This window comes from Chaetodon auriga, chromosome 4, assembly GCF_051107435.1.
Source record: "Chaetodon auriga isolate fChaAug3 chromosome 4, fChaAug3.hap1, whole genome shotgun sequence".
In the NCBI taxonomy this organism is placed as follows: domain Eukaryota; kingdom Metazoa; phylum Chordata; class Actinopteri; order Chaetodontiformes; family Chaetodontidae; genus Chaetodon; species Chaetodon auriga.
This window is the reverse complement of record NC_135077.1, coordinates 2,340,678-2,366,138: the sequence shown is the minus strand read 5'-3', so window position 1 is coordinate 2,366,138 and position 25,461 is coordinate 2,340,678. Positions and strand designations below refer to the sequence as shown.

General features: G+C 47.7%; 1 protein-coding gene across 3 annotated transcripts in view; it reads left to right on the top strand.

Annotated features, from left to right (window-relative positions):
• Positions 1-7,662: 7,662 nt before the first annotated feature.
• bnc2 (basonuclin zinc finger protein 2) overlaps positions 7,663-25,461 on the top strand; it is a 91,460-nt gene continuing 73,661 nt past the window's right edge. For 2 of the 3 annotated variants that reach the window (XM_076728875.1, XM_076728878.1), the window contains exons 1-3: positions 7,795-7,890; positions 8,871-9,233; positions 12,783-12,845. In XM_076728875.1, coding sequence (XP_076584990.1) covers positions 7,888-7,890; positions 8,871-9,233; positions 12,783-12,845 — 429 coding nt within the window. In that variant the 5' untranslated portion in view covers positions 7,795-7,887. Of the gene's footprint in view, positions 7,891-8,870; positions 9,234-12,782; positions 12,846-25,461 lie in introns of all 3 variants that reach the window. The other variant, XM_076728877.1, reaches the window with a different exon arrangement.

Here is a 25,461-nt window from a genome sequence, read left to right as displayed (position 1 = left end):
GACAAACAGACTTGAGGAAACTAGCTTAGCAATATTAGAACTACAACCCACAATGCAACTCTCTCTGTAGGAGCCAGTGAGACCAGCACTCTCTCTGTTAAAAACAAAATACCAGATGTTGGGGATACAAATGTGCCAAGCCGTCAAATGTAACGCGACCGCCAGCTTTTCAAATGTCATTTCCACAACACAACGTCGTCTGACTTCTGGGCCCAGCGCAGATTTCACCAAACTCTTTCTGTCGCCGAGTTCCCCGTCAGTCTTTTGTCCCACCACAACAAACAGAGATCCTCAAGCAAACAGTTATGAAGGTCACCAGAAAAACCACGCTCTCTTTAATGTGGGCCTCGGCGAGAGGAGAGAGCGTGCTCGGCGAGCGGCGAAGGGAGCAGAGAGCCAGACGAGGTGAAGATATGTTAGCGAGGTCAGAAGAGAGAGAGGAAGCGTGAAAACAGAATAATGAGGGACGGGAAGTTTGCAAAGAGAAGAGAAGGACTTTGTCAAACTCTCAGCGCTGGTTTCAGTGAAGATCGGGTTGGCGGCGGCGGCGGCGGTGGGGGGCGCGTACAATGGGGGCGCTGGCAGGGTTGCCACGGCAGCGTTCCGGATGGGCAGGCGGTCTCCTCTCAGGGGGTGAGGGGGGACGTGGGGCTGTCAGGGAGCCTGGCAGGTAGAGACACAACGCCCTGTGACTGGAGGGGGAGCACGGGTCAGTGAGAGAGGACAGGAGCGTGGGGATGGAGGCGGCGGAGGGGTGAGGCGGAGGCCTGTCTGATGAGGTGAGGAGGGAGAGCGAGGAGAAGGGGAGGGAGACATGCGGGAAGTAAATGAGGGTGGATGAGGAGAAGAGCCAGAGATGATTAGAGGAGAATTATCCAAGTGTGAGCGAGGAGGAGAGAAGAGGGAGAAAAAGCAGGAGGATGGTGCCCTGATATACCTGTCTGTGAAATGTCATGAAACCCCCCGTCAACAGGCAAGCGAGTGGAACTTAATCTCCTCTTCCTCGTCTGCTTCTTCTTCTTCTCCTCTCTCTCCTCCTGGTTCGTACGGTCTGTAACCCTTTCCCTGATCCTCCACACCGTCACTGCGAAGATGCTGCATCAGAATCACAATCTCAACATTTATTTTCTCCTCTCCGATTTTCTCTGCCGTGCTTCACATTTTCTACTCAAGTCCGTGTGACTGACAAGCAGAGCAGTTCAGAGACGTGCAAATTCACTTTTCCAACGTTTTTCTCCCCATTGGACGCGGATGCATTGTGGAGGTTTGCGTGCTTCAGGCGCAGCCGCAGAGCTGCACGTGTGCTTTAGGTGGAAAAACCCTGTTAGACGTGAATAACGGATCCTCTCAAAGTTTGGGTGATTCCAGCTCAGTTTGTGGAGTCCATGTTGGATGGGGGGTCATACACAGACAGAAAAGGCAGGAAATCTGGGAGAGTCCAAAATATCATTGTTGACGTCTTCGTTTGCTGCTGGGAAAGTAAATTACTGAAAGGCAAAATATTGTAAGACTGACTTCTTACAACAGGCTGCGTCAATATTTTTGGATTCTTGCAGGCTGTAAATGGAGAAACTGCTTTCTTGAGCTAAAACAATGAGTTTATTTTAATATTTGGATAAATTGTAAAGTATTTTTTAAGCAAAAAAACTAAAAAATAAATAAATAAATCACTGTTTCCGGCTTCTTTATTTTTGCCAGACTGTTTCGTCTTTTAGTCAGATGAGTGTTTTTAGGTTTTGGACTGACAGTTTGAGGACGTCACTTTGAGATCTTTCAGCATTTTCTGACATTTCATAAACCAAATAATCGTTCCAGTAATTGAGGAAATTATCACCTGCTGCCTGAGTAACGGCTCTAGAAGATGCACCATAGATAAAGTTCATTTGTACGGTGTGCAGTTTGTTTGGGATAACAGAGAGCCTGTTGTATTATGGTAGTAATCTAAATCTAAAAGTATTAAAATAGGTGTGTGTGCATGTGTGTGTGCGCGCGTGGGTGTGTGGTGAGGTCAAAGTGCGGTGCAGAAAAGTAAAGGAGGCCGACAGTTGGCTGCAGGATTTGCTGTAATTTGGTGAGAAGAACAATGGTCTGGTCTGCTCGGTGCCAGCAGAGTTAGAGGTGCTTATGTGTACTGGACGAGAGTGTGTGTGTGTGTGCGCGCTCAGGGCTCCACACGTGTATCAGTCGCTCAGTTGGCGCAGATAAAATTGTAGTTTTGTCTCCTGACCTCATGAGTGGAGTCTTCTTGGAAAAACACAACCAGCACGTGGAGCTCTTGATGCGTAACGTGTCATTAGGTCACGAATCGCCAAACAGGCATTAGCAGCTTGTGCTCTCAGCCGTTAACCTTTCACCATCATATGTTACCACCAACACGGCTGAAAGTCGCGTATAACTCATAAGACTGGGAGAAGATGCTCCGCCGGCGCTTTTTTCTCCCCTCTGGTTTGTTCACAAAGGTGCACTTATTGGTGGAGGCGATCAGTGACACAGACAATCATGTGGCTCTTCCTCGTTTCTCGCAGACCTTTCGCTGCCCTCTTCTGTGTCTCACGACGTCTTCCTCCGTGTCTCCGTCTCTGCAGCTATCACAAGCGAGCGGCTGTTCCTGTCGGTGTCATATGATGTCTTGTGGCCCTGTAGTGGTTGCAGAACAGTGACAGTTCTATCCCTGCGCCATCTGATCGACACGCCATTCCTTGTCACATGTGCACACACTGCCTGCTCCAGTGTGTGTGTGTGTGTGTGTGTGTGTGTGTGTGTGTGTGTGTGTGTGAGCGCTTGTACGAGCATAAATCAGGTCACTGACAGAAGCAGCCCTCAGCCATGTGCTCCTGCTTATGTCTCTGGTATACTGTACAAAGGCTGCACTCACTGGTTTGGAAATGCCACTTCCCAGCAGTGTTAAACTGTGAATATCACTGTTTTGGTATTTTAATTTGGAATAAATTGACCTCCAACGGACGAGCAAAATCTCTTTCAATCTGCGAAGGGGTTGGGATGATCAAACATCTGACTGGCTGAACTCCTGCAGCTCCCTGAGGTGAACCAGTGTTCTCTCGCTGCGTTCCTCCTCAGCAGAGAGACACTCATCAACCTTTTTCCGCCTGGCCTTCACCATTTATTTCTACGGCAGATAATCACCGTCACTGCGCAAATTATGTTGTTCCACTTTCTCTCTCTCGGCCCTCTGCTTCTATCCTTCCATTTGCTCTTATTTTAGTGTGTAAAAGGCCAATTTGAGTTTTGCTCAGTTGAGATTTCATTCCATAAAAATTATCCCACCTCCAAAAACCAAAAAACAAACAAAACAAAAGACAGAAAAATAGCAGGAAAGACGAGCATCGTAATAATGACCTGCTGATTCAGACGCAGGGGACATCAAACCTCTGCATCCTCTGGTTTCTGCTTCAACAGGGTTTCTCACTTTGCATAGAAAATGAAAAGGAAGAAGGTACTTCACCTCTCAAGACTTAAGAGCATAGAAGGAGAATTGGTTCTCTTGAAACTATTATAACAGCCCAGTGCTGTCGCACCCAATTTCTGGGCTATTTGACCCATTAGATGTCGATGTTTGGGAAACAAACAGGCAGCGCTGAGAGGTTTGATGGGTGTAATAATGTGGGCTTAGTGATGGAGAGAGCCTTCTGAAACATGTTGGCAGCCTCTGGTCAGAGGACACAAAGTGCAGCGAGGGGTCAAAATATTTCAAGCCGCACTTTCACTGCGCTCTTATTTTACTCTCACCTGACGCGCTTCACAGGCATAAAATGCTTCTTTAAAACTATTCATCTGTATTTCTCAGGACGACTTGTGACTGCTGGGAATCATCTTTCTCATCACATTACATCCATCCCCACTAGTGACAGAAGAAATAAATGTGACATTATTATTTGCCACCGTAAATGTTATTCGTCTTTTAGGACTAATTGTCTTGTAAAGTTATATTTTAAACCAATTTACTTGCTGTCCTGCCTAAAAAACAATATAGATATACTTGAAACTACAACAAAGTCAGATCAAGTATAACATTTAATGAATTGATATCACAGATATCTCTGCCAAAGTACATAAAAAGAAATATGACTCACGGTATGTGAGTAGTACGAGTAGTAGTTAGGTCTACTGGCCTAAATCCATCAATTGAGATTTCATATTTACTCAAGGCGATGCATTGTCAAGGAAAGAGCCAAAATAAGGAAGGAAGGAAAGACTTTAGCTCAAAAACTCTTATTTTTTTTTAGAATCACTGAGCTTAACGTTTCCATGAATGCCTCATAAAAATGTTTTACTTCATTCTTTCACAAAGAAACAGCGATGGTCATTTGATCAGAGCTCCAGAGATTCTTTCAATAGCATCAATTTAAAGCATTAAAATGTCTAAAAAAAAACCCCAAACAATGTGTGTGGGATGAAGCAAATCTTCGTCGGTCGTTGCAGAATTGATTGCTCGGCATGCTGTGGGCATTTTCCAAAGATGTCTAAGTTTGGGTTGTATGGAGCAGAGGACGGCACACCTGAGAGCTGCTTCACTCTTTCTTTGCCGTTATTAAAAAGATTCGTGGATCAACTCAACAAACGCAGTTTTCTTCGGCTGCATGCAGAACACACAGTCTGCGTTTCATGTTATTTATAGATGGAAAAGCTCGTGTTTGTTGCCATGTTGTAAGCGTGTTTGACAGAATCAACTCGAAATAGGTCTCTTTTAAAATTTCAGCATGGACTGAGGACGTCCTTCATTAGCTTCTCGGGGATCGGGGGGGACACTTTGGACTTCTTTTTTTATAATTTGGACTCTGGAAACGTGGGCTTTGCTGTGTGACGATCCCTTTCCGCCTGCTCGGCCTGTGGGATTGTACCCGGACTGAGCGCGAGCGGCTGGGGAATGAGGATGCTGTGGCAGAGCTTTAACCTCACGCACATGCTCGTATTGATCCATACAAGCCTCGGTGACTGTTGCTACAGAGCCGGCTGCACTCTGTCACACAGGGCTCCCCTGTCACCGGTCAGAGGCAGCTGGGGGGGACTGCAGCCCGTCACACAGCGGTATCCAACACACACCCATCAGCCTCCAGGCTAACGCGCTGCCACCGACCCTGCCCTCTCCTCCTGCCTCCCCCGACCACCCTCACTCCCCCATCCCTTTTTTCTTTCCCTCTTTCTCTACCTCACTTTTCCTCTAATGAGTTGCAACACTGATAACGAGCCTGATGATCTTCCATTGATTCGGCTATCACTTGCTTGTCTGGTAATTGATCCGTAGCTGAGCCTCTAGTTAATTATATGGGCTTCGACATGGACCCCTGCCCCGGGGGGAATTCTCAAGTCCTGCACAATAATAGTTTTAATAAAGGAGCCTGAGAATCTCCTGCATCCTTTGTCTTTCCCCCGTCCTGCTTCCCAGCATTTCTCATCTCTCCATTTCCTTCTTCTTCCTTGTTTCCCTCCTAAATTTCTCTGTATTTTCACTCCTGTGCCTCCTCTTCGCTCCCCCTGTCATCACGGCCGTTAGCATCCGCAGAGCCGAGGGAGAAGGAAGGGAAAGGGGGATAAAAGTGGGAGAGATATGGAGGGAGAGCGAGCGATATTGGCAGAGTCCACTCCTCCCTCCCACAAATAACAGCCATTAACCAGCCAGGTCAGAAGCTGAGCCACCAGCTTGACTTGAAACACTGAGTGCCACTCGACAAACCCACAGACTTGCACATTTAACAGCCGAGAGGGAGGGGGGGAGGGAGGAAGAGGAGCGTGAGCTGGAAGGCAAAAAGGAAGCTCGGCCGCTAAATTGTCACTTATTATAATTAGCCCAAGCCTCGTGCATTACCTTTTCAATAAGTTGTTAAGAGCAGAGCGCGCTGCGCACGGACAGGCGGTGACACATTACGCCTTTTACGACAGGGCTGCTCGTGGCTCCTGACAAGGCCACCACGCAAAAGACAAATGAAGAAGAGAAGAGAAAGGAAAGGGAGGGCGTCGTGAAAGAACGACAGAGAGATCCAGAAGTGGAGAAAAAACATCACAGGAGACAAAAGCGAAAGGATTAAGATGTAGGCAGGAAGGTGAAAGGATGGAGATGTAAATTGAGGTGCAGACAAAAGACACAATTGCACATTTTCAAAGTGGTGAGACACTGCACACGTCTGTCTCTGCCGGCACGGAGACATAACAGTAACGACCGGCGTGATAATCTTAGCAAAGGTTAACGGTATACTGCCATTAGTGCACCGTACAAAAGGCTTTTAACAGACCGGCCAAGCACCTGTCTACAGCAATTTACCACAAAATTTGAAGTGACTTTATACATCAGAGGCCATTTAATGTGGCGGCGCAGAGAAGTTCTCTCTCTGTCCCTTCCTCTTTGTTCGCCGGCGGTGGAAAGATCACAGTGACATCTCCCTCTCGCCGCAGACCGAAGCTCCGGTCTGTCATTTCTCTAATGACGGTGGGGCGAAAAGATGGGGTGGAGGAGAGGAGATGTGAGATTTAAAGGGAAGAGAAGGAGGAGGAGGAGGAGGAGGAGGAGGAGGAGGAGGAGGTGGGAAAGGGGGGATGTCTTCATTGTTTGAGATGTGTCCTATGCCGTGTCAAAGGAAGCATAGATCTCCTTCCTCTTTTTTTTTTTTGGTTTTATCCTCCTGTGTGTCTTTTTCTCCGTGTCTGCCTCCCTTTACTCCTCCATCCCTCATTTTATTCCCTTACCTTTGCTGCTGTGGGGACCAATTTGGCTAAAATGGAACCTCTTCCTCATTTTTTTCTTAATTAAAATCTGAGAGCCTCCGCGGGTGGGGTGTGTGTGTGTGGGGGGGTTCCTCTGTGTGTGTGTGTGTGTGTGTGTGTGTGTGTGTGTGTGTGTGTGTTCTCATACACATGCTGGTGGCACACTGCCTGCGTTCCATTAGTCTTTCATTAGTGGGTGAAAATCAAACAAAGGCAGCAGAGTTTTCAGAGCTAAAACAAGTCTACTGACATTTTTTGTTTATTTTTGTTTGTTGTTTGTTTGTTTGTTTGTTTGTTTGTTTTAGTGCTGCCCTACAAATCAGAAGGAGAGACACCTTCTGCTGAACACAATCCTGCATTTCAATATTTTTACGACAAATACATGATAACAGTCTGCTTTTCTTCAAGCTCTTATTCTTTCAGGGTAAAACTGAGCTGTGCTAAGGGCTGAGTGTGTGTGTGTGTGTGTGTGTATGTGTGTGTGTGTGTGTGTGTGTGTGTGTGTGTGTGTAGTGGGACGGTCCCTCAGGACAACTAAGTTGCTCTGAGACGTGCCGGCCACTCGCAGCACAAATGCTAATACAGCAGGGGGACAAACGCTCCCGCCCTCCCCTTCTCCTGCTCTGCGATGGCGCTCGCCCCCACCTTCCTCCCCCTCCTCACAGAGGAGGGGTGTGTGTGTGTGTGTGTGTGTGTGTGTGAGGAAGCATGCAGCGCGATGTCATTGAACATCTCAGAGTGGAGCGGCACAGTTGACTCAGTTGAGCCTGCACCGGCCGGACACACACACACACACACACACTCGTTTTCCTCTTCCACACACACACACACACACACACACACCGTCTCTCTCTCACTCTCGCTCGCTCGCTCTCACATGCTCTCACTCTCTCTCTCGCGCACACACACACACACAGAGGCTCAGGCGCTCAGCTCAGTTCCTCAGCGGCTGCAGAGGAGTACAGAGGAGTCAGAGAGAGAGAGGAGAAAGGAGAGAGGACAGGCGGCACGGCAAAGAGCGAGGGACACAATCACAGAGAGAGAGAGGAGGGAGAGAGAGAGAGAGAGGAGAGAGAGGAGAGAGAGAGGAGCGGGAGGCAGGGAGAGCTGGATAGCTGGTGGCTCACTCCCACACCTCATCTTCACTTTGCTGGGACAGGCACAGAATTGATGGTAAGAGACGTTCATGCTTTTTATTGGCTCGACTCTTTGCTGTATTTGCCGTTTTTTGTGGGACTTTTTTTGTATTTGTAATTTTTTTTTTTTTTAACTTTTTTTCCACATTTTTGAGCAGATTTTGTTTGCTTGACGTTCATGTTTTCTGTTTGAAACTGTTTATTTACATTTGGCGTTTAGCTGTTTGTTTGCGGTTTTGTCCATTTTTTGTTTTTGATTTCTTTGAGACTCACTTTTAACATCTGAAAAGAATCTGAATGACAGAGATTTCACAGAATTACACACATTTGTTCAGATCCTGACGTGTGCATGTGCTCAGTGTTGGTGTGCTGATGGCAGCTCTCAGGTTGATGCAACTTTTTCTTTTGTACTTTTTGGAAATGTATTTTCTATCAGACTCCTGCGTCTCCGTGTCTGAGTGTGTGCATGCATGCCTGGCCGAACGTGTGTTTCATTGTGTGTGTTTGCGTTGAGTCCATGTCCAAGTACAAAATGACTGACAGATGGATTAAAGCACAAACTGAGGCCACGGGCAACATCACGCACCCCTCCTCACTAATTCCCATAACCCCCCTCTTTTTTCTTTTACTCCACTCTCGCTCACCTTCTCATCTGCCCCCTCCTCACCTCCATCCTTCCTCACCTTCAGCGCTCTGCTCATCTTGCCCTGTCCAAGACGAGGCCCCCGAGGAAATTCACTGCGAGCCCTCTTTTCTCTCTCTTCTTGAGAATTAACTCCACACACACTCCTCCGCCACCAGGGCTGCCAAGAAACCTCACACACATCCACTCCTTAAACTCCCCTCTCACTGTTATCCTCCTGCTCCAGAAGCAGGACCCGCACGAGACGAAAAAAAAGGCAACAAGACCCCAAAAGAACCCACCTTCACTGACTTTTTTTCCCCCCCTTCTCTCCTCCTTCACACTCCCACATCCCTCCTGCCCTCCCTCTCTGTCTCTCCCTCTCTCTGTGTAAGTCCACGGAGGCAGAGTTGGATGTGAGAGGCAGTGAGTGCGACACAGTCCCACAAGAGCCCAGCACAGACCCGGAGCCGCCCAGGCCACCTCCAGCTAAGGCTAACGGACCCACCGGCACCGCTGGCGTTTGCACGAGCATCCCCTCCAGTAGCCACAGTAGCAGCAGCACCAGCAGGAGCAGCAGCAGCAGCAGCAGAAGTGGTCTGGGTGGCATTAGCATCGTTAGCAGCAGCGCTGAGGGAGCAGGCGAAAGCTCCATGCAGTTCAGCACCAGACCGCCTAGTGCTGAGCAGCCGGGCTTCATGGGGACATGGCAGCAGCAGAGCACTGACAGCAACCTCCTCTACAGAATGTCCCAGCAGGTACGTCAGCTCAGCCTCACACCTCCATCCTCTCCACCTCCGCCTCTGCTCTCCTCACATTTCCAGCCTGCGCTCCAGGACCAAACTTTAATTTTCCCTCTCTTGGTGTTCGTTCACACATTTGCTTTTGTGACTCTTACTACCTCTTGGTGTGTGTGTGTGTGTGTGTGTGTGTGTGTGTGTGTGTTTGTGAAAAAGTGCTTGTATGTGTGTCAGTATGTGTGTGCATGTGGTTCAGGGGGTAGGGGTTGGTTGTGAGCAGCGTTTTCTTTGTCATATTTCAAATCAAGAATCTTTACTCGCAATTGCATTTTTGCAACTTTTCCCCACTTTTGGAGTGTGTGACATGTGATGTGTGTGTGTGTGTCTTTTTGTGTTGTTTTACACACACCTCGTCTGACTGTGTTTTCACTCTGTGTGTGTGTTCATTTTAATTTGACTAATTCAGTCATTTCATGCTCTATAAAATAACAAGAATAGCACATTTTGTGTATTTGTAAAATAACACTTTTAATGTAAAATTCGCACAGCGTCAGATAATTCATTTATTTCACCATTTGATGGATTATCCCTTGTCCGGATTCGTTACATACATGCTTAAGTCTCCGTAATTGGTCTGTGAGCGGTGTGGAGTTTAAAAGCAAGCAATAGCAGTGTTTTGGTAACCTCAGTGCCGATAAAGACTCGGGAAGGGGCACCCCTCTGGGACCGGCTAATTGACTTCATGTGGCCGAGGCAGGAAGCCCCTTGCGCGGCTACAGAACAGCAGAGGAGCCGTGAATGAACACAGGCTCGCCTGGAGAGTAATGATGATAACGGATAGCCTGCACCGGCTGAGGAAAGTCCACATTTCCTGCCGACATTTCTCGCCTGTTATCGTGGATGTTACACTGAATTTCGCTCTTGTTTAGTTGCTTTAAAAAATATATTTCCAAGTTGCCCCCAAGTTAGAAGCAGAGTCGTTTTTTAAGGGACGGTGGATTCTGTGCTTTCGTCGGGTAAATGTCAGGTAAGGAGAGGGAAGAGGAGTGAGAGACGACTTTCGTGTGTGTGTGTGTGTGTGTGTGTGTGTGTGTGTGTGTGTGTCCGTTCGCGCGCACGTGTGTGTGGGGGAGACGGTAAAGACAGAGGTTGCAGTTAATCATAGCGGGACCTGCAGGCTCTGTACCATGCACACGCTGTTACGCACGCAGGCCACAGCGGCTCTTGCGCAACAGCTTCGCCGCGGCTCCGTGTTGGAAACGATGAGAAACTTATTCTGTCGCCTTGTCGGTGTTTACAGCCCGCAGACTGCACTTTGTTTTTTTAAATCCCAGAGGTCCCATCGTGGAGAAGAAACTGATGTGCTGACACTGACCCCGATGTAACTTTTGGGAACTTTTCTGTATTTCACTGTTTACCAAAGACGATATTTTTCAGCGACATGATTCGCATCTGTGCACCTTTCAGACACATCCTGCAGCAGCATATATATTTTTTACAAGCCCCTGTCCTTTAATTTTCCTTAAGAAACCATCATCCAAACTGTCGTTCAGAGAGCTGGAGGAGCCGGGTGCGATGAATTCAGAGAGGAGAGCGCTCATCTCTCCTCCTCTCCCCGGTATGAAGCAGGTGGATGGGCCCCTGCGCTCAGCATCTGCTGGGACCCCACGTTTGCATCCCCAATCCTTTTTACAAATGCGCACCGTTGTTTCAATATAATCAGCTGTGGGACTCGCTGTTATTTATCCTTCCTCGCACCACTTAGAAGACATCTTCCCATGTTTAGTAGGCATGACATAAATTCTCCGAAGGAAGCCTGTTCCTTGACAGACTCGCCTTCTTGGAATCTAACCGATAATGACTTTGTGTTTGCCGAGGCTGGCGCACTCTGGGGTGTTGGAGGAGAGAAATGCGTTATGGGCTTGTGTTTCAAAATCTCCCCTCTCTCCCTTAAAGATCAGCTGGGTGACACGAGGGATGCGGTATCTTATTTTATCGTTGTTAGGCCAAATTATATTTCCATGTGATCGATAGAGACGCGGAGCAGCTCTGCGCACTGCGTTTAGGACAGATGCGGCTGTGCTGAGGTGCAGGGCATCACCAGCCAAAACATTAGGCAACAGCTCTGACATTCCCCGTAAACCACACACACGAGGAAGGACTTGAGAAATGTGGGGAAAATGGTGTTTTTAACACGCATGCAGGTATTTTCACCGCCACACCTGAAATGACAAAAACAAGCCTGTGGCTGACAGCAGGTGTCTCCTCACGTCGGTGCATAAACATCAGTGAGCGATGGAAGTGAAGAAAGTCCAGATTTGAATGATCAAATTGTGAATCAGGAGATCTGATGTTGAATCTTTTTTTTCCTTCTCTTCGTTGTGTTTTATAGACAATAAAAGCGTAAAAAGCAAAACGTGCCTCCTCCAGCGTAAAGAAAATCACTTCAACAAACAGCCAATCTGAGAACGAAGTCACCTCAGAACTTATTGATTTCCCTTTGATTGACTCCTGCGTTCAAGTCATTTTCGTGTATTTTATATTCGGCTGTAATTATGATTTTTTTTTTTTCTAGAATGAATGAATGAATTAATCTCTACATTCACTGAGACGTTTGCATGACAATGAAACATTTCCTCCCAAAATATTTGGCTAGAGGTGATGCTACTACAAATTGGAGAAACACATAAAAAATGAAGGTGAATTAAATCATTTTTCTAATGTTTTATTAAGTCTGTGGTGTTAACATTGCACTCTGATAATGCAGTGGTTTTTCATTATCGCGTGTTTCTCCAAACTAACGAAATTAACAACAAAGGCGATTAAAGCTCGACTGTAAGCGGATAATTCACAGCTTTCAGAAGAGGCCTTAACAGGCTTTAATCTTTGAAAAAACTTTTTTTTTTTCTAAAACAGACAGCAGCAGATTCACAGCCTTCATAATCCAAGCAAGTGTCAACAGGAAACAACACGAACAGCATGTAATTTAAATGCAATCGATGAAATGGATTCGATAAATGCTGCCTGTTTTCTCTGCTTCCGAACGCGCAGAAATCGGTGCACATTTTACAAAACACCGCAAGAGGGAACTTTCATAATTGTTTTTATGGAGGAAAAATGCAAACATTAATTAGGAGGTGAATTATTTCCCAGGCATTACGGAGTGATAATATTTGGAGCCTTAATTGACCCGCTGCTGTACATGCGTGTCTATGAATATCGACCCTTGCAAGTTAAAAAGCCCGAGTTAAGTGATACTACGAGCCTAATTGGTTCATCAGGGATAATTCCTCCACAATACAGCAGCCGTAGGCCGCGTCGTTTTTTATTTATTTATTTATTTATTTTTATATATGTTTTCTCCGCTTCAAGTCGGAGGAATGTGGAACAGCTCAGGGTTAAAAAAGCTCGCAAAAATGTGCTTTAACCTCCACCTGAGGATCTGATGCTGCCACCCAGGCTTCCAGCAGACCTCGGAGAAAGAAAAAAAAAGAAGAAGAAGAAATCAGTGTGTGTCCTCAGTCTCAAACCATCTCTAAAATAGCCTCTTCCTTTTCTTTCTGCAAGGGTGCTGTAACGCGGCTTCCTTTGAAGTGCGACAGGTCGACTATGGGCCGAGACCTGGAAGAGGTACAGTGGCATCACAGCTCCTGTCTGCTCTCAGTGCTGAACGCAACACCTCACACGGAGACTCAGAGTGCACACAGCAAGCCTTTAGCATGCAGACACACAGCAGAAACACATGCAGAATTTTAGATCCTAATAATAATAATAATAATAATAATAATAATAAAGCAGCAATAATAAATATTTCTGTTATATATTCTTGAAATTTCTCCTGCACTGAGCCCCTCTGTAATTTTATCTTTGAATCTCAAATCAGAAGCTCACCCACAAGCTTGGTGCAATTTCCCCTTTTGCTCATATCGTGCATTTACAAATTTAAGATCCCAAAAATCTCTGAAAATTAAACTAAAAAGCAGTGAAGGATTGAAATAAAATCAATATATAATTTGGGCAGTGATGTAAATTTTTCCCCAGCTTAATATAAAGAAAACTGTCCTGTGATCAGTTCAGACCGCCTGCTGTTAATACAGTGTCAAATTGTTAAACAGCACTGAGGCATTTTGGTATTGATCATACAAACATATTAGCTCTATAACATATTTAAAAAAAAATCCACCCTCAATATCTCCTCTAAATTTCCATTTCCATCTTTCTTTAACATTCCCTTGTGTGTACACGTCTTATGTCATATTTAAATGTTTTGATTGGATCAATTCTGCTATCACATTGGTTGATTTCCCCTAATTCCATATATTTCGTTAATGCAGTGCAGCCTGTAATAATGTGTGTGTGTGTGTGTGTGTGTGTGTGTGTGTGTGTGTGTGTGTTGAAGTGCATGCTGTTAGCTCTCAGGGCTCGATGACAGACATATTTGTGCTCTGCTTTGTTTTGTCTGACTGGAGAAATGAGGTTGATATTATCCTCTTCAGTGCAGATCACAGGACGCGCTAATCTGCCCATTAACACACTGATACACTTACAGTGGTGAGTGAGTGAGTGAGTGAGTGTGTGTGTGTGTGCGTGCGTTGTTTTACACAGTGGGGTACAGGCGTGTTGCATGTTGCATATGTGGTGCATATGCATTGCTCCTTACCACCGAGTGGGACTGGGAGGCAGTGATTTGATGCATATGTGTGGAATTATCCACAGTCGGTGAATGTGTGTGCGTCGTTACACTCAACTGTTATTATTTCCATGTCTGTCTTTGATGGGTCGTTGCACACAGAGCATATGGATGCCTATACGTTCATGTATCTGGTGTCAAGTGTGTAAGTGCGTGTGCACTCTGACACTGAAGTTTATGCGTGCGTGTGTGCGCGTTGAGCCGTTTGTGTCTGTGCTTTTGTCATGTCTTTTTCTGAGTGGGTGGCTAAACGCTCCTATGCCGGTTGTGTGAGTGTGTGCGTGAGAGCGAGCGAGCGAGCGTGTGCAGTTTTGTGGGTGTGTGTCCTCTCCCTCTGAGTGTGTGGGTTTCTGTGTGTTGGCTCTGGCTCCATGTGTGTGTGGGTGCGAGGTGAAGTGTCTCTTGGCTGGCCTTGGCTGGAGAGCTGGAGGAGAGCAGAGGTGAAAGAGGAGATTTGCAGAAAAGACACGCACCACTTCCCCCATTACTACTTTTTCTTTTTCTTCTTCTACTACGTCTCCCTCTCTCGCTGCTGGTTCTTCTTCTCCTCTCCCTCATTTTTCCTCCCCCTTCTTATTCCCCACACCTCGACCCCCACTTTTCTCTCTCTTCTTCTCGACTTAGCTTTCCCGGCTCAAACTCTACCTCCACCTCCAGTCCTCCACATGCTAAATCAGATGTTTTATTCTGCAGCTACTGTTGCTAAGGGCTCTCCAGATTGAACCTGTGCAGCCGAGGACCACTTTGGGCATTGCACGCGTTCAATGCGTTTGCAGGATCACCACTTCTAATAAGACAGAAGGACATGTGTCAGAGGCAGCATAATGTTTGTTCAATAAGGGGAACTGACGGGCTGGTGGGTCTTGCACCTGATTGGAGAAGGTGTAAAGCTTCTTCTCCACCAATAGCACCTGTCTCTCGCTGCAAAGTTGTGGCTGGCTCTTACACTCTTTAATGCAATTATTGCAAAGCTGCTGGCCAGTTTGGAGGGAGCCAGATAACATGTGCAGCGCTGAGAGAGGCCACTGTGGCATTCAGTCAGCGAGCATCTCTCTCAGTCTTTGTGCATATGCAACAATGATGATGTGAGTGTTTCCTCAAGGCAGCGTTATTTCTGCAAGAGCACAGAAAAGGGAGAGTGAGATTGAGTGGGAAGGTGGCTGCAGCTACTTGTATATTTACTGTATGTGTGTGTGCACTATTAAGAACCCATCTAGTTTCGCGGAGTAGGAGGATGTACAAGGTCCCATTCATGCTGTGGTCCCCACCGTATTTACCCAGGCACCAACCAGGGAGATATGACGTCCACAACGTTTTCTCTGGCTTTCTTTAACCTGTTTTTTTTTTTTTTTTTTTTTTTTGTGCTTGTCCTTTCATTTCTATTGAAATCTGAAGATACGTTAATATAATTTTTTTTCCCTGTTATGCCGTTTAATAAGTATTTCTCTGTTGCGTCTACAGTATCTGTCTGCAGTTTACATTTAAGAGGATAAAATCCAGATCCACGACTTTAATTTCAGCATTTTTCTTTTTGCCTTTGCTGAGGAAATGCATCAGAGTGAATACTCTGCAGACACTTCCATTCTCCTTTCTTTGCCTCACCATCTCTTCTTTTAATAGCCTTTAAAAAAATCTAATTTTACCCTCATCCTTAGACTATATGCCTGATCTTGCCCCCCTCACATGGCCACGATCATGTGTGTCCCGGGTCATACGGTAACCTCTGCAGCCGCGCGGTAATGCCCTGCAGGACCAGCGTTACGGTTAAGCACCGACCCCGACTCTGTGCGCGAGACCCGGGGCAAGCAGCGATCAATAAGCATCATGTGAGCATCACTCACGGGTTCCATGTCAGCTGTTTTCCTGTTTTTCCTGAGGAGACAGCCGCCTCAACGCCACGGTGAAGGCCCGAATAATGGGGAGGATACAGAACGTAGAGACACCATCATGGAAGTCAAAAGGTTTTCTTTATCATATGTTTGGCAGGGCAGTGTGCTGTACAGCGTGCGCACACACACACAGGCATGCTTTATGTGTGTGTTAGGGAACAGCAGCAATGCAAAGCCATCTCCTCTGCTGCTATCAGAGGGCTGAGTGGTGAAATCCACCATGGCTGAATCTTTCCCATGGACTTCTTTGAGTCCTGTGTGAGCACGTAAAAGGAAAGAAATACAAGATTTCTCTCCTCTTATTGTTCTTTATTTACTATTATTACGCAAGTCGCTTTCGATAAAATAATCAATAAAGTAAATCGGCAATCTGAACAGGAATCTCAACGTGTAACGTTCAGGATGCACGTGGTATTTCAGGCTGTAGTTCCAGTGTGGCAGTTAAATAAACAGCCTGTGATGAGACTCCAGCTACACTGAGAAAATAAAGCACAGTATAACAAATAGAAGAGATGCGTGTCAAATTACCTGGAAAAATGTAATTGCCTTTTAATATTTTTACACATTTTCTTGTTTGTTTTTTTTTTGTAGATTCATTGGCTATATTTTAGTTTTTCTTTTTTAGCGTGTTGGTGGCTGAAAAACAACAGAACGCCACTCTTTTCACTCGTTTTCCTTCTTTCTTTTTCCTCGTTTCTTTCCAAAGAGGGCTGTTAGTTATTTGTCTTTGGGTAGTTTCCTGCAGTGGGGGAGAAGTCGCCGGTGCGAAGAGGAAGTGTGTGTTTGAAGGGCCAGTCACTCAGGATGTCACCACCCCGCCACTGGCTAATGAGGGGGACATAAGCACAGGTCCAGGGCAGCAACACACACACACGCACACACACACTCTGACACGGCAGGAATGCAGCAGCTGTCACCAAGGTCCAGGCAGTTATGAAAGGGTTGAAATATAATTGTGTCTGTGTGTGTGTGTGTGTGGTGGCAGCACCAAGGGTCATGGGGGTGTTGAGAGCTGGGAGGGGCCCGTGTTGGCTTCACTGACCCAGGGATTGCCACCGGCGGAGAGGATCACCGCATGTAACTGAGAAACAGAGAGTGAGAGCAATGGCAGGGCTTCTGCGGCGGCCTGTCGTATTTTAAGACGCGGCCATGTGGCAGAGACATCGCCGTGAGACGCGGTTCTTCCCGTCCTGCGTCCAGAGGAAGGTGACATTAGGTGTGACCTGCGCTAAGTGACAGGAACTCGGGCATACTTTCACCACGGCTTCTCCCTTTTCCTGTTATTCCTCAACCCCTGTTATTTTGTTTTCCTTGGAGCCGCGCCAGCGCAACGGGCAAATCGACAGCCTACTATTTTTACATCCGTCTTAAGGACCCCTGTCTGCTCGCTCTGCCTGCCAATTTGCCCCATCAGCAGTGGCAGCGGAGAAGAGCTCTCAAGGCACCGAGCCTTTCATTTTTCTGCTGGCGATGTGGCTAATGCTGTCACTGTTATTTGAAAAAGCACTCAGGGTGAATTGCTATTATTATTGTTAAAACCATCATCATCATCAGGCTTATTTATGGTTATGGATAATTATGGTAATTTTGTTCAGGGCTCACAGTTGACTCCGTCTCTTTCCCCCCGCTAATCCAACATACCGAGTGTGTGTGTGTTTGTTTGTATTGTACATTTTCGATGTGCTGGTAAATTACCAAAGTTGTTTTTGTGCAAAGAAAATGGTTTTTCAACAGGTAACAGTGATTTCACATGAGAGGTGAGGAGAACTTGTTAAATGCATGCGCTGAACTCTGTGGCTCCTGTGCATGTATGTGAGGGGGAGAGGAGGCGCGGGAGGAGGAGTCGCAGCCTTTTCCCCTCACTGTTTTCTGTTTCTTTCCTTTTTTTTCTCGCTCCCATGTTTTACTCTCTGTCTATCTCTCCGCTCTGCTCTGTTCTGTCTCCATCTTACAGTGGAGATTTGATTGCTAGAGGCCCAGGGAGGATTTTAGGGAGGTTCTGGAGAAGGGAGGCTAGTGGTACAGGCTGTGGTAGGCTCGTAGCCAACGTACACACACACACACACACACACACACACACACACACACACACGCACACACGCACACACACACACACACACACACACACACACACACACACACAGATACTGCCTTTCCTACCCTCCTATTATGTATTTTCTCCGTACAGATTGTGTAAATTGCTTCCTAACAATCATTTTAACCCTCTGAAAAAACCTGAGTCTAAACTCATTAGCTACTTTTTCTTGTGAGCAAAGTGTTAAAGCAACATGTGTAAGCATTTGTTTGTGCTCTCTGCTGACTTTGTAAAGATGTTTGCGCTGTTGGATTAATAACATTTAATGGCCACTGTTAAATGCAGCTGCCTTGGCATCCCACAGCTCGTGTTTTTCTGGCGAACTGAGACTCTGGGTGGCTTTTGTTTTTGTGAGGATGTGTTGTGCGCACATATACGCAGTGCTCTGAAATACCACAGTGTGTGTGTGGGCTGGATGGGAGAGGCACTGTGTGTGTGTGTGTGTGTGTGTGTGTGTGTTTGTTGTCACAGAGAATACCTGCTCACACACTGCTGAACTGTCCTGCCTGCACGCGAGCCGATCACATATTGAACCAAATTTCATTTCACTTTCTAACAATCTATAATGTCAATTAACTCACAAATGATCTAATTAGCCTTCTGTGATACACATCAACTGGTCTGACCCCGTATTGGGGGCAACCAGCCAGGGGTGGGAGGTCACCATGCGTGACCTCTGGCACCGCGCTTTGTTCCACCTCTCGTGACATTTACTGCACAATTCAGCCTTTTAAAAAGGGGCAAAGTGAGAATCCTTGTAAAGGAAAAGCTGTTTTTCGGTGTGTGTTAAAAGATTTTTGTGTTGTTGACACACATGCGTGCAGGCGCGCACACACACACGTATTCGCTTGCTTTCTCCATGTTGATGTTTTCTCTGTAAATGGCCTGAGCTGCCTCTTCCATTGTCGGGAAACACACTCAGCGATAAGTGCTTTGTTGGAGCACCGTTCGCTGCATGATGTGTGTGACTCTGACTGCCATTTAATATTTCATGGCATTTAATCCATTTGCTATGTTTCCTCTAAATACAAAAAAAAAAAAAAAATCTGCAGCTTTTGTTTCCTTTATCCAGGCCATTACTTCACAGCTTGTTGATCAGTTTAGATTTGTAAAGGGCGGATTTATCACCTAGATTAACTCCTGTTTTTCGGAACGAGCGTTAACATGATAAATTCAGCGTCTTCTTCGCCACTCAAACGGGGCCTCATGAGGGCAAAGGTCATCCTTTGGGCGACCGGAGAGAACTCATAACATAAATAATAACAAAATATCACGAGCGAACGGCGGTGAGATTTATTGCGGGGGAAAGAAAGTGGAATGAGAGCACTTAAAGAGCAGTCAGGTTTACAGGATGCAGCAGCAAAGAGCGATAGCGCATTATGACAAAGAGGAGGAAAAGGATCCGACAGCTCGTGCATCAGTCAGAAGGTGAGGACGAGGCTCTCTTTGAGATCAATTGGTAATAGGCTGAAGTCACAGGGGCGATTAGAGGCGTCGACTTGCCTGTGTTGTAAATGCTGTCAGATCTGTTAAAGGAAGCCTAATACCTCTCAGGTTGAAAGCTGTAATAACATCAACTGTAACTGGATCCACGGGGAAGTGCAAGTGAGACTGTGTGTGTGTGTGTGTGTGTGTGTGTGTGTGTGGAGAAGGAGCGGGAGGAAGGTGAAAGTGTTTCATTGTGTGTGTGTGTGTGTGTGTGTGTGTGCAACATCTAGGTGTGTGTGTGTGCATATATGGCGTGGCATAAAGCAGCAGCAGCACGCATAAAGGCGAGAGCCGCGGGGTTGCTCCTGGCATTTTTTCGGCCACCAGATGCCTGTCACTGCTTTAAGAAAAAAAAAAAAAGGGCAGGGGATGAGGAGGGGGGAAGGACAAAGAGGGAGGGAGGGGGAGGCGGGGGCACCGCTGTTCAAATCATGTCACGTAGCGCTAATTCATCCAGCCTCATTAGAGAGAGGGAAGGGACCGGAGGGCCTCTCTCAGGACAGGGCCCCGGCTCAAACACACACTCAGCCACACGCAGATATATGCATGCACACATTGTCTCCGTTTGTCTCTTGCACATACTTACACACACATGCAATTTCTCTCTTCCTCACTCACACACACACACACACGCAGACATACATACACAGATGACACTGGCACATGGCGCAGTGCGGGGGCAGTTTGGGGAATAGAAAATTGCCTTCTCAGGAAGGCCCCGGCCAATTAAGGACCTGACCGTATTGAATGTCAAGTGTTAATTTGGGCTCCCCCTCCTTCCCTCCCTCCAACCCCCACCACCCTCACCCTTCAATTTCCCAGCAGTGGTGGTGGTGGTGGGGGGGGTTGTGTGTGTCCCAGAGATGAGCAAATACATGTCAAGCCAAAGTTGATTGCCCGCTCCGTATTATGTGTCGCAGGCAAGTGGCAAATGTGCTCCCTCCTTTTAGCCTTTCACGCACCCCCTGAGGGACGCCGCCGTGGAAGGAGGAGGGGAGAGGGAGGATTAACTGTACCGCAGTGATAAGAATGGGGGGTTTTACACTGGGGAGGGAGGGAAGCGGTGGCGGGGGGGTGAAGGGACAGACAGGGAGAGAGGCAGAAAGAGGGCACGGGGTTTGTTTGATCTCATAGGACTGGGTGGTGACTTTGATAGTCTTTTAATTGCCTTCATTTTTGCAGAGGTGATGTCCCCGCCAGACACGCTGAGGGTAAACAGTTTGGAACAGGGACTGAGTAAATTTCCTAAAGTTTAGAGAGCGTTCATTAAAGAAAAGGGCTCTATTAACTTCATGAGAAACTTTGCCTGATGTCAACGCGGCGGCTCGGCCTCACTCTCGCTGGCACGGCGGGGCAGACGTGGTTGTTTGTGAGTTGGGCTGATGGTAAATGCCCACCTCCTTACCTCCATGATCTAATAGACATCCACTTAGTCTTAATGGGCAGATTCGCTTTCTCCTCTGGTGATGACTGTTGCACTCTTTAAAGGTGGAATGGCCTGCTTGTCTTTCCTCTCCCCCCTGCCCCTCCTTCAGCCTCCCTGTCTCATGTTCTCTACCTCTCTCCTTGCATAGAGGGGAGGATTCCTAACAAAATAAATATTAATGCATCGCTCGCATTCACACCAAAGCCAATTCTCCTGCCTTAGCCAGCCCTCTGGCTACATCTGTTAGTGAGAGGCCCTTTGTTTTTCATTCACGTCGCCTTAGCTTACGCGAGTGTGTGCGCGCCCGAGTTTACGCGTGTGTGTGTCCGGTGATAGTAGTGATGTTGTGAAATTGAATAGAGAGGGTGAGTATTGATCATTTCCCCCTGTGTGTTATTAGTGCCTGCTGCTGCTGACAAAGAGAGCATGAGCCACCCGCACAAACACAAACTGACAAACGCATACAAACACACACGCCGAGCCGTGTTTACTCAAGAAATACAGTATTCCATTTGCATGTTTTGACAACTGTAACACACTGCGTCAACAGGAAAAAAGCGCACATTCCTGCTGCATAATATTTTATGGAAATATCAACATTATTGCCCAGAAGTGGCGCTGCAAACCTGTAAATTACAGCTCCTGTAGTGTCGTGACAAACCGGGTTATGTGTCATTGACTTATAGGCGTCGAGGGTCTCTTCAAATAGAGGCAATTTTTGCCGCTCACACACACATTTACGTTCTTTATTATTACAATCTGTTTTGTCAATCTGCTGTAAGTGATAACACGTTTTGGGTTCACGGAGGTCACGGTGAAGTGTAATTCAATCACTGATCACTGATATCCAAACAGCCATCCGTACAGGCCTCCAGGGCCGGGGGAGCGCGAGGGTGTTAAAGCCCAGCCTAAGTGTTCCGTCTCTGGGTGGATGTGGACGTCTGCGCGGCCTCCGGAGCTCCAGTGGTCAGCCAGGACTGAGAGGTCTGTCAAGCCCTAATTGATCACAATGACCTGGGGAGCTGAGGGCGAAGGGAGAGGGGTGTGGAAGGATGCAATAGATAAGACTAAAGAAAGACGGGGGAAAGAAGGCGAAATTGTGCGACCGGTGGCTTAATCTCAGCGGACTGACCGCTCTCCCCCCTGGATGATAGATACAGTCGGCCTAGCGTGTGACACAGATGGATAACGCAGGCGTCCGGGGTGATAGAGTTATAAATTAACACATTACAGGATCTTAATGTGGACTACTGTGGACGACCACACACCAACATCATCCACCCTCCAGGCGCGCACACACACACACACACACACACACACACACACACACAGAAAACACACACACACACACACACACACACACACACACACACACACACACACACACACACACACACACACACACACACGTAAACACGCCTACAGTCTCAGCGATGCGTCTGGCTGAGCTCAGGGTGCGGATTGTTCTCCTCAATGGCATTGATTTGTTAAAGTGCTGAATTAGCAGGAGTCCAGCTGCTGGCGCTTCTCGACTTTTCTTTCTTTCTTTTTCTTTCTCTTCACTTCTCCTCCTCTTTCACTCCTTCCCTGTCGCGTCCCTCCACTGATTTTCCCTCCCTCACGTGAACTTTCTCGTCTGCGCCCCTCGCGCACCTTTGGCTCGGTCACGAGTGATCCGCTCGTCTGGGTCGTCCTGGCAAACGCCTGTTTCTGTTTTCCCCCTCTGCTGTCTCCAGCTGGAAGGTTTCACCTAAAAGAGCAGTTGGTTTTTCTCTCCTTCTTCTTGTGGCCCACACAATGCTGCCAGCCAAAACTGTTATGTCCCTGACTTTGAGGCTGTAAGGGAAGTAGTCTGTGTGTGTGTGTGTGTGTGTGTGTGTGTGTGTGTGTGGCTGGGGATTGGTATTTAATAGCCAGACATACAGAAGAGCTAATATCCAGAGCAGCAGTAATCTGCACATTGTAAGGCCACACACAGTGACAAGGTCCTGCTCAGCTCGCTGTATTTAAAACTCGCCCAGCTCCTCCAGTGCAAAGCGATGGCTTCCACATCTCCAAGCTAACCGCAGCGAATTCCACTGGTGTAAATGTCATTTAACAACAAATGAGCGCCTCTGGAAACGGAGCGGCGTACAGGAAGGGTCACTGGTCCTCCTGTCTGCTGAGCATGTAGTGCTGTGTTGTGCTTGGGCTTATGAGTTGGACAGGCTGTCTGCTTTCTGAGTCCCAGTCAAGGCCTCGAGCCAGGAGGTGCAGATTTGTTAGTGTCTGCTCCATTATCACCCATCACTCTCATGGTTTGTTGTATGTGTGTGTGTGAGTGCAAGAGGAAGAATGAGAGGGGGAGAAAGCGGGGTGAGGAGACTGTCCCCCGCTCTCTTGCTTACTGTGGTCCAGCCCAAACAGTTACCATCTGGTGACCAGTGACTGACCCTTTTCTTGTCTCACACACACACGCACACACTCACACACACGCAGTGAGTGCCGGACTGCATCCAAGTGATGAGTGAGTGACCGGCCGACCGCCCCCCCCCCCCCCTCCCCTGCCCTGCCGAGTGTCCGTCTCTGCCAGACCTCCCAGGTCCCTCCCCTCGCTGCACATGATTGGTCGATGAAAGGTTGATGGGCGACTGATCTGTCCGCGGGTCCAATAAAATGCTCAATAAAGCACCGATCCCGGCCCTGACGGGGGCCGACAGGAAAACACCGACGAGGAAAAAGCACCTACACACACACACGGCGTACACATGGGCGCACCAACACGCACGTCAGCGCGGCCCAAAGTCAGCACATATCTCCCTGCTAGTTTAAACCACACTGCTGTTTTTGCTTTTCTTGTGTTTGCTCTATTGAGTCACCCCCCACACCCCCCCCCCCTTCTGCTACAGTGACATATGGCATTTTATATGACATCAATCGACGTATACATAGATATGTATGTGTGTCTTGTTGTCCGTGTTGTCTACACAACAGAAGTTGCTCCATTTTAGCGGGTTGGTTGGGAGGCCTCCTGCTCTGTATTTACAGTTTCTCTCTCTTCTTCTGTGGTGGATGCTCAGAGCTGCATTACTGCCACCGACTGTCGCTCTAACGTCACGTGAGTTGAGCAGTCCTGCTGCCCATGAGATCACGTGAGAATTTCAAGATCACGCGAGAATCCAGCCCTGATTTGTTACACAGCCTGTCGCGAATATATTGCAGAGACACGTGTAACTCCTGCCGTGGAGGCGGTAAATCTCCACCGGTGAACACGTTTTTACAGTCGTACGATTTAACGTCATTTCACCAAACCTCACCTTTGGATCTTGGATTGTTGGTTGGACAAAATAAGACATTTGATGACATTAACTTGAAACAGGAGTGTTTTTGGTTGACAGGAAAGACCAGTCATGTTTTTGTGTGTGTTGAGGTGCAACAAGAGAAAAGGAGTGTGTGTGTGTGTGTGTGTGTGTGTGTGTGTGTGAGGCGTGAGCATCAAGGTCAGAGGCAGAGAAGAAGTGACACATGCATCACAGAGCTGTGACATGCCAGGGTCACCTCAAAGGTCACGCCGGCTGTCCAGAGAACACACACTCCTTTAGCTCCGCTTCTCGCTGCGTGTTTGCGTGTGTGTCAGAGAGCGACCGTCCCTTCAAAGGAAACGGGAAGCAGAGGCGAACTCAACCTCCGCCTCTCCGGGCCGGTGAAGCCGGGGGAACGAGGACTGAGCGGAGAGCAGGTCACAGGCGGGGTCTGACGGCAGCGTGGTGTTGTGACTACAGCTCTCCCTCCAGGTTAAACGCAGTGCGGGGACAGACGGAAAGAGAGAGTGAAAGGGGGAGGAAGTGAAAGGGGGAGGAGGTGAAAGGGGGAGGAAGTGGAGCGGGTCAGAAAAAAGAGACGGAGCGACGGAGAGAAACCGAGTGAAAGCACAAGTGGAGCATCTCAGCAAGAAAAACACTTAAAGTGAGGGATAGCGAGTAGGGATGGGGGGGGGAGCAGCTGGGGGACAGGAGGGAGGGGGAGCGGGCGGGCGTGCATCCCTCGCCTGAGGCTGATGCATTGTGACAGTCACTTAGAAGGATTTCACTTCCCCTAAACTGTGGCTTGCAGGAAGAAACGCCATAAGTTGGGACAATTATGGGCTGAAGGAGATATGACGGGACACATGCAGAGTGAGCCGCTGAGGGAGGAAGGAAGCGAGGCGAGGGGGGTGTGAAGCGAGGGCCGTGTGTGTGTGTGTGTGTGTGTGTGTGTGTGTGTGTGTGTACACTCAGGAGAACACAATCATATCATCTGCCTGCTTTTGGCAGATTCTTCTGTGTGTGTACAGTACATACGCTGTCCAAATACAGTGTGTGTGTGTGTGTGTGTGTGTGTGTGTGTGTGTGTGTGCGTGTGCGTGAGCTTGCCTGTGGGGGCGAGGGAGGGGTCTCGCTCTGTGCACGCCATGTCAGGGAGGGCCGGCGTCTCGCTCCTCATGGTACCGTATGTTACCACTCTGCCTCCCTCATTCCTTCGCCTCATGCGTGTAACTGAGCCTGGTGACGGAGGGCAGGAGGGAGAGAAGGAAAACCGGGTGAAGTTGGTTTAAACGCTGAAGAAAAACAAACCCTTTCTGTTCTCCTCTTCGCTGATTTGATTCCTTCCTGTGATTTTTTTCCTTTCGCATGCTGATA